Source organism: Balaenoptera borealis (genome assembly GCF_965194805.1).
Source record: "Balaenoptera borealis genome assembly, contig: HAP1_SCAFFOLD_81, whole genome shotgun sequence".
In the NCBI taxonomy this organism is placed as follows: Eukaryota; Metazoa; Chordata; class Mammalia; order Artiodactyla; family Balaenopteridae; genus Balaenoptera; species Balaenoptera borealis.
The window spans coordinates 359,138-373,048 of NW_028123982.1; the positions used below are offsets into that span (position 1 = coordinate 359,138).

Genomic DNA, 13,911 nt, shown 5'->3' on the forward strand with positions numbered 1-13,911 from the left:
GAATTATTTTTAAAAGATTCAAATGATCTCCTTTATTTGCTTATTGGCAATAGAACTTTTTATTTTCTCTTTAGTGGTTGCTTTAGTGTTTATAGCAGTTGTCTTTTTTTCTGATAAACTTTGTTTTTTTTAAGTTTTTATTGAAATATAGTTGATTTACAATGTTATGTTAGCTTCAGCTGTACAGCAAAATGACTCAGTTATACATATATATACATTTTTAGGTTCTTTTCCCTTTTAGGTTATTATAAGGTATTGAGTATAGTTCCCTGTGCTGTACAGTAGGACCTTGTTGTTTATCTATTTTATATACAGTGGTGTATATCTGCTAATCCCAAACTCCTAATTTATCCCTCCCCCCCTTCCCCTTTGGTAACCATAAGTTTGTTTTCTATGTCTGTGAGTCTGTTTCTGTTTTGTAAGTTCATTTGTACCATTTTTTCAGATTCCACATATAAATGATATCATATGGTATTTGTCTTTCTCTGTCTGATTTACTTCACTTAGTATGATCATCTCCAGGTTCATCCATGTTGCTGAGAATATGTTTTAATTTAAAATATAAATTCATTACTTAGAGTTTCTTATAAGAAGAAAGACTTCATCATTTTAAGTCACGTGTAGATGATTAAATCAAGGTAAAATGAATTATAAGGCTTTCATTACAGGCCCAGCAAAAACCCTTAGGTTGCACTTAGCTTATATTTTATGATGTTGTTCCACAACTGGACTTCTGAATTATACTTTTGTGTGAAGGAGAAACACAGTACCTGGGGCTTTTCTGAAGAAATGAGCTTTGGGTGTAGGTCTTCCTTTCCTTCACTGCATGTACTGTCTGAATTACTATCAAGTCTTGTTTGTGTTTGTTTTTCCTGCCCCTCTGCCCCCAGATGTAAGCTCTGTGAGGCCTGCAGTCCCCTCTGCAGCTCCCTCAGGCACCTCCCCTGTAACCCGAGTCTCTTCTTTACAATCATGGGTGCTGGTTGAAGGCACTGCTGGCCCAGGGCCGCGGGGCCCCAGCTGTGAGCACATAATGAATCACAGCAGCTTTGTGATGGAGAGGTTCCATATGCTAGTCTTTTTGTTGTTGTTGTTGTTTTTGCGAAAATATATCTTTTGCATAATCCATGAGATGGGTGCGGATTTGGACTGTTATTTGGGGGCAAGGGAAAGCCCCTTGGATAACTGGAGTCATGTTTGTATTTTAAAACTGAATTCTATAAAGTCGTTTGTGTCTTGACATGTGCTATTTTAGCCCAAAGAGGTCGCTCTGCAGATGCTGTCTGGTCTTTATCCTTTGAGGTGAGTGAGGGTCTGAGAGTGCTGGGGTGAGCAGAGCAGGAGGATTGGTACTTCAGCCATTTATCATGACCCTGGGCTCATGGGTACCTGGGATTGCATTCCTAGAACCATCGGGTAATGGGGCATGTGGCTTCTTAAGGGAACAGTGAGGATTGTGATTGCAGCTGAGACTGAATTCTTAAGTGTTTAACAAAGTATTTTAGCCACCAGCACTCATTTCCCTATACAGACAGGTTCAGATGGACTCTGTCCCCTTGAAAGGAAGAAACAAACAGAAATGCATATAAACACTTCCAAATGTAAAATAGCTAGCTAGTGGGAAACAGAAGAATCTTTACGTGGGTTGTGAAATTCAAAGTCTGATTGCTTTTAATGGTTGAATTTTTCATGGAATTATTTATGTACAGAAGCAGGTAAGGCAAGCACTTTAGCAAATTTTTGTGATGGTTGGAAGAGGTCACTGGTCAGTGAGGCAGTAGGTGTGGACGTGGAGAAAGTTTCTAAATTTTAGTGTTATATTGAGAAGCAACTTTTTATTTATTAAAATCACATCAAAGAAATCCTAATGTTGGAGACTCCTCCCATGATTATCAGTTATTTTACTGACCCCTCATTTCTCTGAACAATGAAACATCAAACTAACCCTTACACGCAAATTTATACATTGACAGAGAAAACAGAAAACCTTCATTAACTGAACAAATGACCAAATGTGATTTAACACACACATGAACCAGCCCCTCACATTTTGCACATATTAATTACATGTTGAGTTAAGTAAACCCGAAATTATTCCCAGTGGATCATGATTAATATCATGTATGTTCCTTAGATTTTTCATACATTTAAATATTTTGGAAAAGTAGTCCTGAGACCCAAGTTGTTAGTCAAAACCATCTGTAATACAATGAAAGGAACGACCGTAACATGTCAAGTTCTGGTGTGTAAGCTCTAATCTTCTCAGGCATAGGTTACAAGTTCACAACTGAGTTTTTAAAATCCATTAATAGTTTATTATGTGGGATTAGGAAATAAGTTTGTATTACGACATTGCTTGGCGTTTTTGTTGTGACTTAATAGTCAATATTCATAAATATTTCATGTGCCTTGAAAAGAAAGTGTATACTATTTTATTAGAATACAAAGTTCAATATGTAACTATAAGATAAAACTCTTTTCTGTTTATATATTCTAAATCCTTAGTTGTATTTTTCTTCTTGATCCATTTTGACCAGAGTGGTTTATTAAAGTTACCCATTGTTAGTGTGTCTGTCTGTCTGTCTCTCCTTGTCAATATTTTGTAGTTTCTTTCTTATGAAGGTTGCACCTGTGTTTTGGGGGACATAAATTCATATCTATTATAATTTCATTAGGAATTGTAGCTGTTAGCATTAAAAATATCTTTTTTCATTGTTTTGTTGTTCACATAATGCTCCTGGCCTGAGTCTTAAGTTGTCAAACATCAAGATCATAACCCTTGCCTTTTTGATTTGCATGTGCTGGGCATAATTTCACTTCTCTGCATTTTTTAGCCTTTCTGAGTTATTTAGTTATAAATATACATATATTTATTTTTTGATACATTTTTAATTTTCAGTGACTAAACTTCCTCTACCTTAACCTGTGTGCCAATATATAGTTGCTCATGTATAATATAGTAAGGAAGGTATTTAACTGTATGTTTAGGTGAATTATTTTTAAAAGGATATTTTTTCTCTAAAATCATAATTATAATCACTGTGTTTGTAAATTCAATCTTTCTGTTCTGGGTTTCTTTCAAAGTCAGATGTATTTGTGTAAATTACACTGAAAAAGTATGATTATCTGTGTGAAAGTTATTTTGGCATAAGGAATTTTAAATTTCTGATATGTTCTCTACTTATGGAGCAATATGTATGCTTACATTCAAAGTAAAATTTTGCACTGTTGCTCTTTTAGAGCGTGTGTTAGAAAACAGTGGCAAATGTGATCCCAGAGTTAGGGTCCTAATCAAGGGAGACTCACTAAGCTCTATTTTATGAGTATAAATGTTTACCTAAGCTGGAAGGTGAAGTCCATTTGGGGCAATAAAGGACCATGGGCAATAAAGGACGTTTTGCAGTGCTGGTTTATGGAAAACATTCAACAGACAGTGGCTGTTTTACACAAAGTGCCATGCATTGTTTGAAACTATTTGGTCATTTATACACTATGCTTAACATAAACACTATCTGGGATGTGCCAGTCTTTTCTTCTTCCTCATTTATCCCACACCCTAGATTTTGTCACCTGCCAAAGTCAAGTAAATCTTTTTTTAAGTAAGTCTATTTTTTTCTTTTTTTTTTTTTTGGCCACACCATGTGGTGTGTGGGATCTTAGTTCCCCAACCAGGGATCAAACCCATGTTCTCTGCAGGAGAAGTTCGGAGTCTTAACCACTGGACCGCCAGGGAAGTCCCCAAGTAAATCGTACCTAAATAGTTAAGATAAGCCCTGAGTCATACCAGTGTGGTCCAGTCAACACATCTCTCCAAAAACAGAAGTGAAATACAGTATCGCTAGATCAAAAGGTCTACAGTGGCAGTCATGTTTGCATTTAAAGATTTTATTCCAGAAGCATAGTCTTGATATTCGTCTTCTTCCCCTGCCCATAAAAGCAGATGCCATACTGACTTAGGCAAAAACACTTGCTGACAGTTTAACTTATGCAGCTCTTGTCAGTGAGGCCCACTGACTTAGTCACTTAGGTTGTTAACCTTGTAGAAGCAGGTGTGCTTGAGATGCACCAGTGGTGGATTGGGTGTCAGATTAATTTTTCCAACAGGAAAGCCTTTCTTTACGTAGCCTAAGTACAAAATCTATAGAATTCTGGCATTTTATTGTCTGCCACCTGGTTAAGCTGCCTGAAAAGAGAGGATTGTATAAATGAATACGATTCCCAAGTTACAGGATGTTATAAAGCTACAATTTTCTTCCTTTCCAGGGCGTACAGCATTTTAATTGCTTGGTAATAAAGTGTAAACTCTTCAAGGACAAGAAGCATGTCTGTCAGGGCTGAGAGGAGTGTCTGGTCCAGACTTAGGACTCTAAGAATATTTGTTCAATGAATGGATGAAAATGTTTTCAAGAAGATACTCTGTTTTCTTCATAGATGAATACAAATGTTTTGTATTGTTTAGGTAATCCAGAATTGCTTCAAGTATTTTTCAAGAGCTTGTGTGTTTCCCAAACCTTAACCCAATGTGTCTTCTGGCTAGTTTCCCGCTGAAGGGTGTGCCTGTGCACCTGTGACCAGGAGCTCAAGCGTGTTTGGTGCTGGGATGTGTAAGGAATGCAAATGTAGTGTTTCCTGTCATCTTATTGTTGTCGGACTCAAGTCCATGTGCCAAACAAACCAAACAAACCGAAACATTGGAGTTTGAGCAGAGAAAGTTTCGGTACAGGGTCAAGCAAGGAGAATGCGTGGCTTGTGCTCAAAAATCTCTGATGTTTTGAGGGGAAGAGTTTCTATAGGCAAAATCTGGGGGGAGGGCTGCCGGGTGTGTGATCCTCCTCTGGTTGGTGGGGAGATAACCGGGTGGGGCTCCAGGAATCTCCATCATCAGCCTTGTAGTTCCAACCAGTCTGGGGTCCCTGTGCTTGTACTCAGCCTGAAGTCACCATCCTCCACCGGGTGGGGCCCCAGTCCCTGTAGAAGAGCTCAGAGATCCGTGTGTGTCAGATTAAGTACATCCCTTGAGGAGGAACTGGGACCCTGCCCCGTCGCTGCACCAGCTGCACTCCTGTTTCCCGACTGTCTTTCTTTTGTTCTCTCACTTTCATTAGTAACTCAGGAAAGGTCTCGGAGGCTGAAGCCTTTCTCCTACAAACAAGAAACAGGGAACACGGAAAGGCTTTTGTACCGGGGAGGGCCCCGCAGGGTCCTGCTTGGTTTCACTTTCAAGTGTGAAATATTCAGATGAAGATGGCCCCAGGTGCCTTCCTCTCTCTGAAAAATGCTAGTTTTAATAAATTGTTGGATTTGTTCAGTTAAGCCAAGCAAAGCCAACACAATTTTAAAAGTTGCTTGACTGCATCTTTAGGAAAGTTTTGTTAAGTCATACATTTGGACAGTTTTTAGAGTAACTCCTGGGTGACCAGATTCTCAGGCAGGTGTCAGCGCATCGTGTTTCCGTATAAAGGGACGCTGCGTGTGACCCTTGGCTCCACTGCCATCATGTGGTACAGCGGCATGCCCGCAGCCGACGTTTCTGTGCTTTACTGAGTTTCAAGTAAAAATTTAGAGATAACAGTTCTAGGCCTTTCTACCAAACGGGTGTTTTTTCTTTCTCTTTTCTTTTTATATCCCCTGGCAGGACAGTTAAAGACAGTGCTAGAAACTCCTGAATGAGTAAACACTGACCATTTTCATCCCCCAAAGATTGCAGATGGGAAGCGGAAGAGGAGACCTCTCCCCCCAAGAAACAGCTTTCTCTTACCCTGTAAGACTCAGTGCCAGATTCCCTCATCATCGCATGGGCCGTTACGCTCGTGGTACTGTGTGAGCGGCACTGATACCCGTGCTGGTATTTGCCTTTTGTTGTCTTGGGTGTTGCTGCCTCTGTGGATTTATGGAACCGATAATGCAAATATGTGGCTTCTAGTGATTCTTTCTTTCTTTTTTTTTTATAAGAAATTCACGTTCTTTTGTTTATTTATTTATTTATTTATTTTTGGCTGTGTTGGGTCTTCGTTTCTGTGCGAGGGCTTTCTCTAGTTGCGGCAAGTGGGGACCACTCTTCATCGCGGTGCGCGGGCCTCTCACCATCGCGGCCTCTCTTGTTGCGGGGCACAGGCTCCAGACGCGCAGGCTCAGTAATTGTGGCTCACGGGCCCAGCTGCTCCGCGGCATGTGGGATCTTCCCAGACCAGGGCTCGAACCCGTGTGCCCTGAATTGGCAGGCAGATTCTCAACCACTGTGCCACCAGGGAAGCCCTAGTGACTCTTTCTTAAGCTTGGCTGTTACGTCTTCTCTCCGAAGGTTCAGTAATGACTTTTGGTTTTTGCACTGTAATCTTTTCAGTTTTCTACTATATGTGGAACACTCTGGCGTAAGCTGATAATACCTAAAACACATCCTTGCTATCACACTCTTCAAAATCTCCTTGGAGGGACAGAGCACATACTCACATACAAAAGAGGGCATGTCTGAAATGTATCAGGCGACTTGTATTAAAGGGTAGAATCAAGAGGCTGGGAAGGTCAGGATGAGCTATGGAAGTTAGGGAGTGTTTCAGAGATTACTTAGGCTGGAGCTTTAAAACACTGTTTTCTTAGAGATAGTAGTTTGTCCACATTATCTACACTTTTCAGCTTCTCCTCAATTCTAGGTGATCATGGGAAACTACTCTAGCCAGAGAGAAATAAGGAGACATCTGCTAAGAATAGGCACTACACATGCCTTCTTGTTGCTTCCTTTCTTCCTTCTTCATTTTGCCTGGAATGTGAGAGTGATCCGTGGAGCCATGGCTGCCATTTTTCCACTTGAGGAAAAGACCATTAAAAAAATGTTGGCTCTAACCTGTTTGTAGTCACGGAATCAGTACCAACCTATCTCAATTTTGTTTGTCATTATTTACTCAGACATCCTTTTTACAGCTGAAAGCAATTTTTAACCAGTACAGATATATTTAACACTTTTGCCATATGGTCAAGTGACTAGTTGTCAAGAATTGATTCATATTTTAAATATCTCATCACTACATTAAACAAATGGCTGACATCACTCTCTATATTAGCCTAAAATGAGCCAAACTTTTAAGCTAGTGGTGGGGGGAGGAGAAGGAGGGGAAGGACTAAGTTATAAACAAACATGAATGAACGATATTTCTCCTCATCTAGTCCCTGTGTCTTTCATTTCTCATGTGTGAAGCCAATTAAGGGAAAATTATGTGGTAAAGTAGTAACAGTGTTGCTTTCCATTGAGATTTCCTGTGGATGGTTAAAAAATGACATTTCATGGATTAGGACTTTTTGAGGAATTGCTTAGGACCATGTGATATTTATAAAAATATTCTTTGGCACGTAACATTGCATGAGATAAAATATGAGAAGCCTCAGTATATTTACAAGTAACATTTCATGTAGGGAAAACTTGTGGAAATAATACTATGTTTTAAAATAATAAAGTCAGAGGTTAATCATATCTTTTATGAGTTTTGACTTGAGCATGAATGATTTTATTGTGTTTCTTTTCCTTGTTCTGAAAATGAAACCTTGTGTTAAGCGGAAGACTAGCATTTCCTCCATAGTTTCCCATTGATCTCTTGGTATATTTCCCAAGGAATATAGAAATACTGGATTATTAGCTAATGAATTCCAAAGTTAGAGAACTTTGGATTCACTCTAAGAGTCTCCTTAAGGGCTAGACTCTGCACGAATATAAAGATTTGTAATCTAAAAATGGTAATTCCATGCGTGAAGATGCTATCTTTATTTTAGTTTTATGTATTTTGTTACATTATTTTTAGCCATATTACCTCTAGTGAAAATCATTTGTTAATCCCTTTTAATTAGCTTTTGACATTTAGTCATAGTTGGGCTATGGTTTACTACTTTGAAACATTAAACTGATTGTGGTATGCTTGCCTTATATGGTCTAAAGAGTAAAAAGTATTTGATTGCAAATCTTAATTCTTAGATTTAAACTTGAGATCTAATTTTTTTGGAGATTGAGATAGTGGAATATTATTTGGCTAGAAGTATTATATTCTAGTTGATATGATATTTTTTGGTGAATCTGGACTCACTTCCCAGCTCCAGACAGAAATGCTAAATTATCTTGGTGAGATTTCTTATCCATCCTGTGTTTCAGTATCGAATTTGGCTTTCTAAATTCTTTCTTGGGATTTTGCCAGAGTCAACTAGAAAATGTGTCATGTACTTTAAGCTTTGAGGAAAAAAGCATTGTGAAATGCCACAATTTTCAAAGTAAGTCTAACCACTTTTTGATTATCCACTCTGTGATTATTCTCCCAGGAATCTTTAATCCCACAACAGTTTCAGTGACTACTTGGCACACAGTTGATCAGAGCAAATTCACCTCACTTCCGGCTAATTTTTGCACAACAAATGCAAAATGCTTTCGGTTAACCTACACCTAAATTAAGTAATAAAACACACCAATTCCAAAATTCAATACGTTTCCCAGGCCAAAAAATGCATTTAAGAACATATTTCCAGTTTTTGATTATCCATTCCACTCCTTCCTTGTATAAGCAGGGCAGTTTGTATATTAAAGATGGATTTTTAGGGGTGCATCTGTGCCAATCTCAATACCATGATCAAAGAATTATCCTTCGATTATAACAATTTAAAAAGTTGCAACAGGAAATGCACCTGCTGTTTCCATATTAGTCTACCAGTTTAGTGATTAGATTTAATCTTTGTCAAATGTCTTTACATAAATTGGCAGATATGTGCATTTATTGGCGTAAAACCAGGATGTGGCAGTAACATGAGTGATTTGCCTATTTTTCTGGTATTAAGCAGATTTTTCAAATTCATTCAGGTGAGTCATGAAAGAGACAGACTCACAGTTTCTTTGTGACCGTTGGGCCCTCTTCCTGGGATTTTTTATTTGTGGAGCGTGTGAAAGCTTTGACACTTGACACCTGACCCATTGAAATGCCAGCTTGGCCTGGGGGGGGGGGCACCCAACAAGAGGCTGTGGTGAAGGCAGAGCCCCCATCCTCTGCCTGCGGGTATGAACTGCACTCTGTGGCGGTCACTACTGTTTGAGGTGGTTGGAGCTTTTCACAGTTGGCTTATGGCAATTTATATTCTTTCTTTTGTCTTTTTTGCGCAGCTGTGGTGAACTTGGACAATTCTGTGGTTGATCTGGAGACCCTTCAAGCTCTCTATGAGAATGTGAGTAACAGGGAAATTTTATGTGTGAGATGTAACAACATATACGTCCAGGCTCGTTGCTTCCATGTCCTCTGAGGAAATTTGTTACGGGGGCACTGAATTTACATAACTATGGGTTTGTAAAAATAATTTCTAGGAAAATATTGAATAAATGTATGGTCTCATAGTTTTAAAAATTGTGATTCAAACCATGTTGTACATGAGGTCTTTCAGATTCCCTCTTTTGAAATATAATCAATACTTAGGCGGAGGCTAATTTGAGAGGAGTATAGTGTGATGCACTGATGCATTTAATCTTCACATGGAAACTATCAGTAGCTGCTATTATTACCCATTTTACAGATGAGGAAACTTGGCATGGAGAGTCCACACGTCCTGCCCAAGGTCACAGAGGCCGTGTTGGTGCTGAGCCTGGGATTTAATTCATTCTGACTCTGTTTCTCTGTCTGCCGGAGTTTCATTCACTGAGTGGCAGGACATCGTGTCTTTCTTCTGGTAGCACTTTCTCTTAAGAAGTTGGCAGGGAAGGGGAGTGAGGAGAATGACCAGGGCGTGGTGCTCTCAGAAGTGCAGTCCAGGCAGGGCTGCATGAAATGGCTGTAGCTGGGGCACAGCATTAAATGACATTGATTCACGTAGTGAGAAAGAGATTCTCTTTTCAGTGTGCTGGATTGTATCTGGGAGAAAGTCTCCGTGTGCCCCTATTTTTTTCATTTTGTTTCTGTTCTTGCCTGTGGTCTGGCTGGTATTTAAACCTCTGTGCTCTCTGGGGCCTGGTCTTGGTTGGTCCTGGGCTTTTCTGTGCCCAGTCAAGTAATTTCTGGCTCTGGAGACATGTGTGGTGGGCAGGAGTCAGACCCCCGGCCCTGACCACCCCCTTGAGGAGAATGTGTTCCACCTGCTTGTCCGTTCTTGGATTTGGTACTTTTAAAGCGTGCGTCCATGCGGTGTCCCTTTGAGGCCGGGATTTCTCCTGGTGTGTCACTCAGTCTGTGGGTGATGTAGTGCTGGTGCCTGGTCCCCATCGTGGGTGCAGACACGTGACTCGATCACGAGGTGGAAAGGGAGGGCATGAGTGTTTTGTTACCTGGTAGTCAATACATGATGGAAACTGGAAAAAATGGTACCATTTGGAGGTACAGAGAACTTTCATTTCCCTCGAGTGTTTCCTGCCAGCCCTTTCTCAACCAAGAGCCCGGTGGAAGAAAGGAGGAAACACCAGGGAGAGTAATGCCTTCAACAGGTCTTAACGGTGTGACGTCGGTGTGCGTGTAAATGTGTATCTCGTGCACACATTCCATATACTATGTACATGCGTTTATGTAGATACATAATATACATGTCTGTATATTATATGAAGACACATGAACGTTTTATTTTAAGCTGGTATATACATGTGCAGAAACATATACAGGAAAAATAGAGAACATTGGAGACAACTATATTTATGAAGGAAGTTTATTTTGCAGTGATTTAGAGTATTTTATTTGGGAGTTTTTAGCCTTTCAAAGTAAATTACTTTCACAAAATATAAATTTCTGACTCTGGACAAACCAGATAGCTACCCAGAATTTCTTACTGTCATACCCCGTGAAAGGAGAACCAGTACCGTATGGCACTGGTTACGCTTGTGGTTTTCTTTATATTGTTGATGTCTTTAAATGTGATGGTTCAGACTTCCACTGTGTCAGGAAAACAATCACTTTTTGGTGGGAGTGGTTCACAGTGATACTAGTTTCGGTATGTATGGGCTGGATTGTTTTGATCACCATCTTCAGTAGAGGAACTTAAAGCACCCATTACGAATAACAGGTAATTGTATATGCCTTGTATACAGACAGAACTCATCCTAATTCCTGAATAACATCCATTAAAATACAGGGCCAAAGAAGGCAGAACTATTTCTTTTGTCCACGACAACGTCCCCGGCACTTAGATTTAGGTAGTATTGGGCACTTAGGAAGTATTCAGTAAACATTAAATGAATATATATATATGAATTGATGAGTGGAATCTGATGGTAGGCTTGGTTCTAAGACCTCTTTGGACTTTCTGTTATATGGTTTTCAAATACTTTTTGCCTCTTCAGACTGATTGATAGGATTGTGAGTAAGGTTCCATATTGAACATGTTTGTTCTATTTTTACTTCTTTGTGATAACAGGACTGCACGTGCAAAGTAATGAGTGATTCTTTTTAGGAGGGTGTGGTAGCTTACTGTAACCTGCTCTACACAAAAAGTGGTGAGAAGCGGAATGGTTGAAACTTTGAAAAGGGTAAATGAGAGTTTAAAATTTTTACATATTTTTAGAATTCTGGGTCATTAAGGATAGACTCCGAGGGACCTATTGGCATGTAAGGATCTTCAGTTTTCTAGAGATGAAGACTGAGACATATCTGTTACTTTCTGACTGACAGACAACAGTGGTGGATGAAGGCTTCTCCAGTTAGGTGATGAATGTGCTTCTAGCAAACCAAGGACCTCCCCCTAAATTAAGAGAAAATTGAGATACATATTCCCTAGTAGTGAAAAATGCATTTGTTCAAATCCCTTCATTCCAGTTGTTTAAGTTCCTAAAAGATCATTTAAAAATCAGGGTATCTGATTTTTAGATTAGTAATAATTTAATGTTTATTATACACCAAGCACTGATCTAAGTGCCTTATATTTAATCCTCCAAGTGCCTTACCCCCGACTTAGGAGGAAGAAGTACTATTGTTAGAAAAGAGGGAACTGACCCAAAGAGGTTGTCAGCTCAGTGCTGGGGGTGACCCTGGTCCCCTCCTGATGACTGTGCTCTGAGGCACAGAATTTCCTGACTCTCAGGGAGAACTGGACAGGACCTTCCAGGAGGAGCAAAGACACACCATGTGATGGAGGGAACTCAGGTGAAAAGTCAGAGGAACATGGCCCAGGTTCCAGCAACACAAGCTCATGGACACCTCCAGTGACTTATTGATGCTTCCTTAGCTTCAATTTCCTCATTTTTAAATAAGGTTTCTAATGATTCATAAGGAGAACATCAACTTTTTGTTTAAATCCATCAGATGGATTTAAAAAGAAGTTTCTAGGCCATTCAACACTACTATGATTTTTTAAAAATAAAAATAAATGTGGGCATAGAACTTAAAATATCTAAGATTGTCAAACAGCAAATAACTGTCTCTAAGGCTGGTAGGACTGAAGGTAAAAATGGTTGTGCACAATGTAAATTAAATTAAAACTGGACCCTCCCCTCAAGGGTCTGAAGATTTTGCCGAACGAAGCAGAGTAAATACCCATGTGTTTATAGGCAACATGAATTAACAGGGAATACATTTTTAAAACTTCTGTCAAATTTAGATTGATACCACTTTATTTACAATCATCGTTTAAAAATTTGAAATTTTTCTTTTAAAACAGTCTCAGACGTACAATAAAGTTGCAGGTACACTATGAAGAACAATTCTTCTTCTGTATCATTTGCAAATAAATTGTCAACATTATGCTTGATAGTCCCTCAATACTTTAGTGTGTATTTCCTACAATGTAGCACACACACGTAACCACAATGCAACCAGCACCATCATGAAATTGACATTGACATACTGCTGTCCTGTAACCCTCAGATCCCAGTGCTTTGCTGGTTGTTCCAATAATGTCCTTTGTAGGTAGGACATCCTTGGAGTCTTATTGTGCTTTATATCTTCTTTTCCTTGGGCACTTGCCTCTTTTGGATTTACATTATTGTTATGTGTGCATATGTCTTATCTTTCAACTTAACTATAAATTCCTTATCAGTAGGATTTTCATATTCCATGTTTAGCATTATGGCTTATATATAATATTCATAATAATTACTAATTAATTAAAGAATGACCTGAAAATTGTACTATTTTTGCTCTTAGTGTGGTTTTATCAATGAAAGAGATTAAAATGGTGACTATCACTATTTCAAATGCTGTACTTTTTAGAAAGATCACTGTTAAAAGTAATGTTGCTTTCTTTTTTTTTAAGGTTAAAGCAGGTTTATTTAGAGAGATACACATTCCAAAGACAGAATGTGGTCTGTCTCAGAAAGTGAGAGTGGCCTCACATACACCTTTAAATAGAGTACATTATTCCATGTATATATATCAATTACATCAAGTTTGCTAATCATGTATTTAAAGTCTCTGTCGTTACTGATATTTTTTATGAGCAGTTGGGGAAGGTTTGTTAAAGTCTCACATTACAAATACGGATTCTTCAAGTCTACATTTAGTCAAATTTGGCTCTACATTTTGTGAAGTTTGACTATTAGACAAATAGAGATTTAGGATTCATATCTTCCTGTTGGATTGACAGCTCAGTCATGATGGATTCATATCTTCCTGTTGGATTGAAAGCTTAATCATGATGATGCATTTTGTCTTCATCTCTAATGTTTATAGCCTTAAAGTGTCTGAGTAGTATAGCTATATCATCTTTCGTTTTATGCAAATGTTTGTTTCTATAGTATAACATTACTTCCCTTATATGTTTTATTTGGGTTTAATAATTTTTGTTTCCTATTTAAAACATTACCATATATTAGCTTGTGTCTTATCCATTTAACTATTAAAGATTGTTCCCTTAGAGATTAAAATCATTCCTGATTTATCACAGTCTTACACAAATAATTCTTAACCACTTCGTTAATAATACCAGAATATTTCACATTCCTATTTCTACAGGAATGATAGAACCTAAGAATACTTTAGC

At 38.6% G+C, this 13,911-nt stretch overlaps 1 protein-coding gene across 2 annotated transcripts in view; it reads left to right on the forward strand.

Annotated features, from left to right (window-relative positions):
• The window catches only part of FMN2 (formin 2), a 345,283-nt gene that overhangs the window by 201,648 nt on the left and 129,724 nt on the right, over positions 1–13,911 (forward strand). For both annotated transcript variants that reach the window (XR_014239879.1, XM_082408836.1), the window contains exon 8: positions 9,128–9,189. Coding sequence is in view for 1 of the 2 variants with exons in the window: in XM_082408836.1 (XP_082264962.1) it covers positions 9,128–9,189 (62 nt within the window). In the remaining variant the exon portion in view is untranslated. The remainder of the gene's footprint in view (positions 1–9,127; positions 9,190–13,911) is intronic.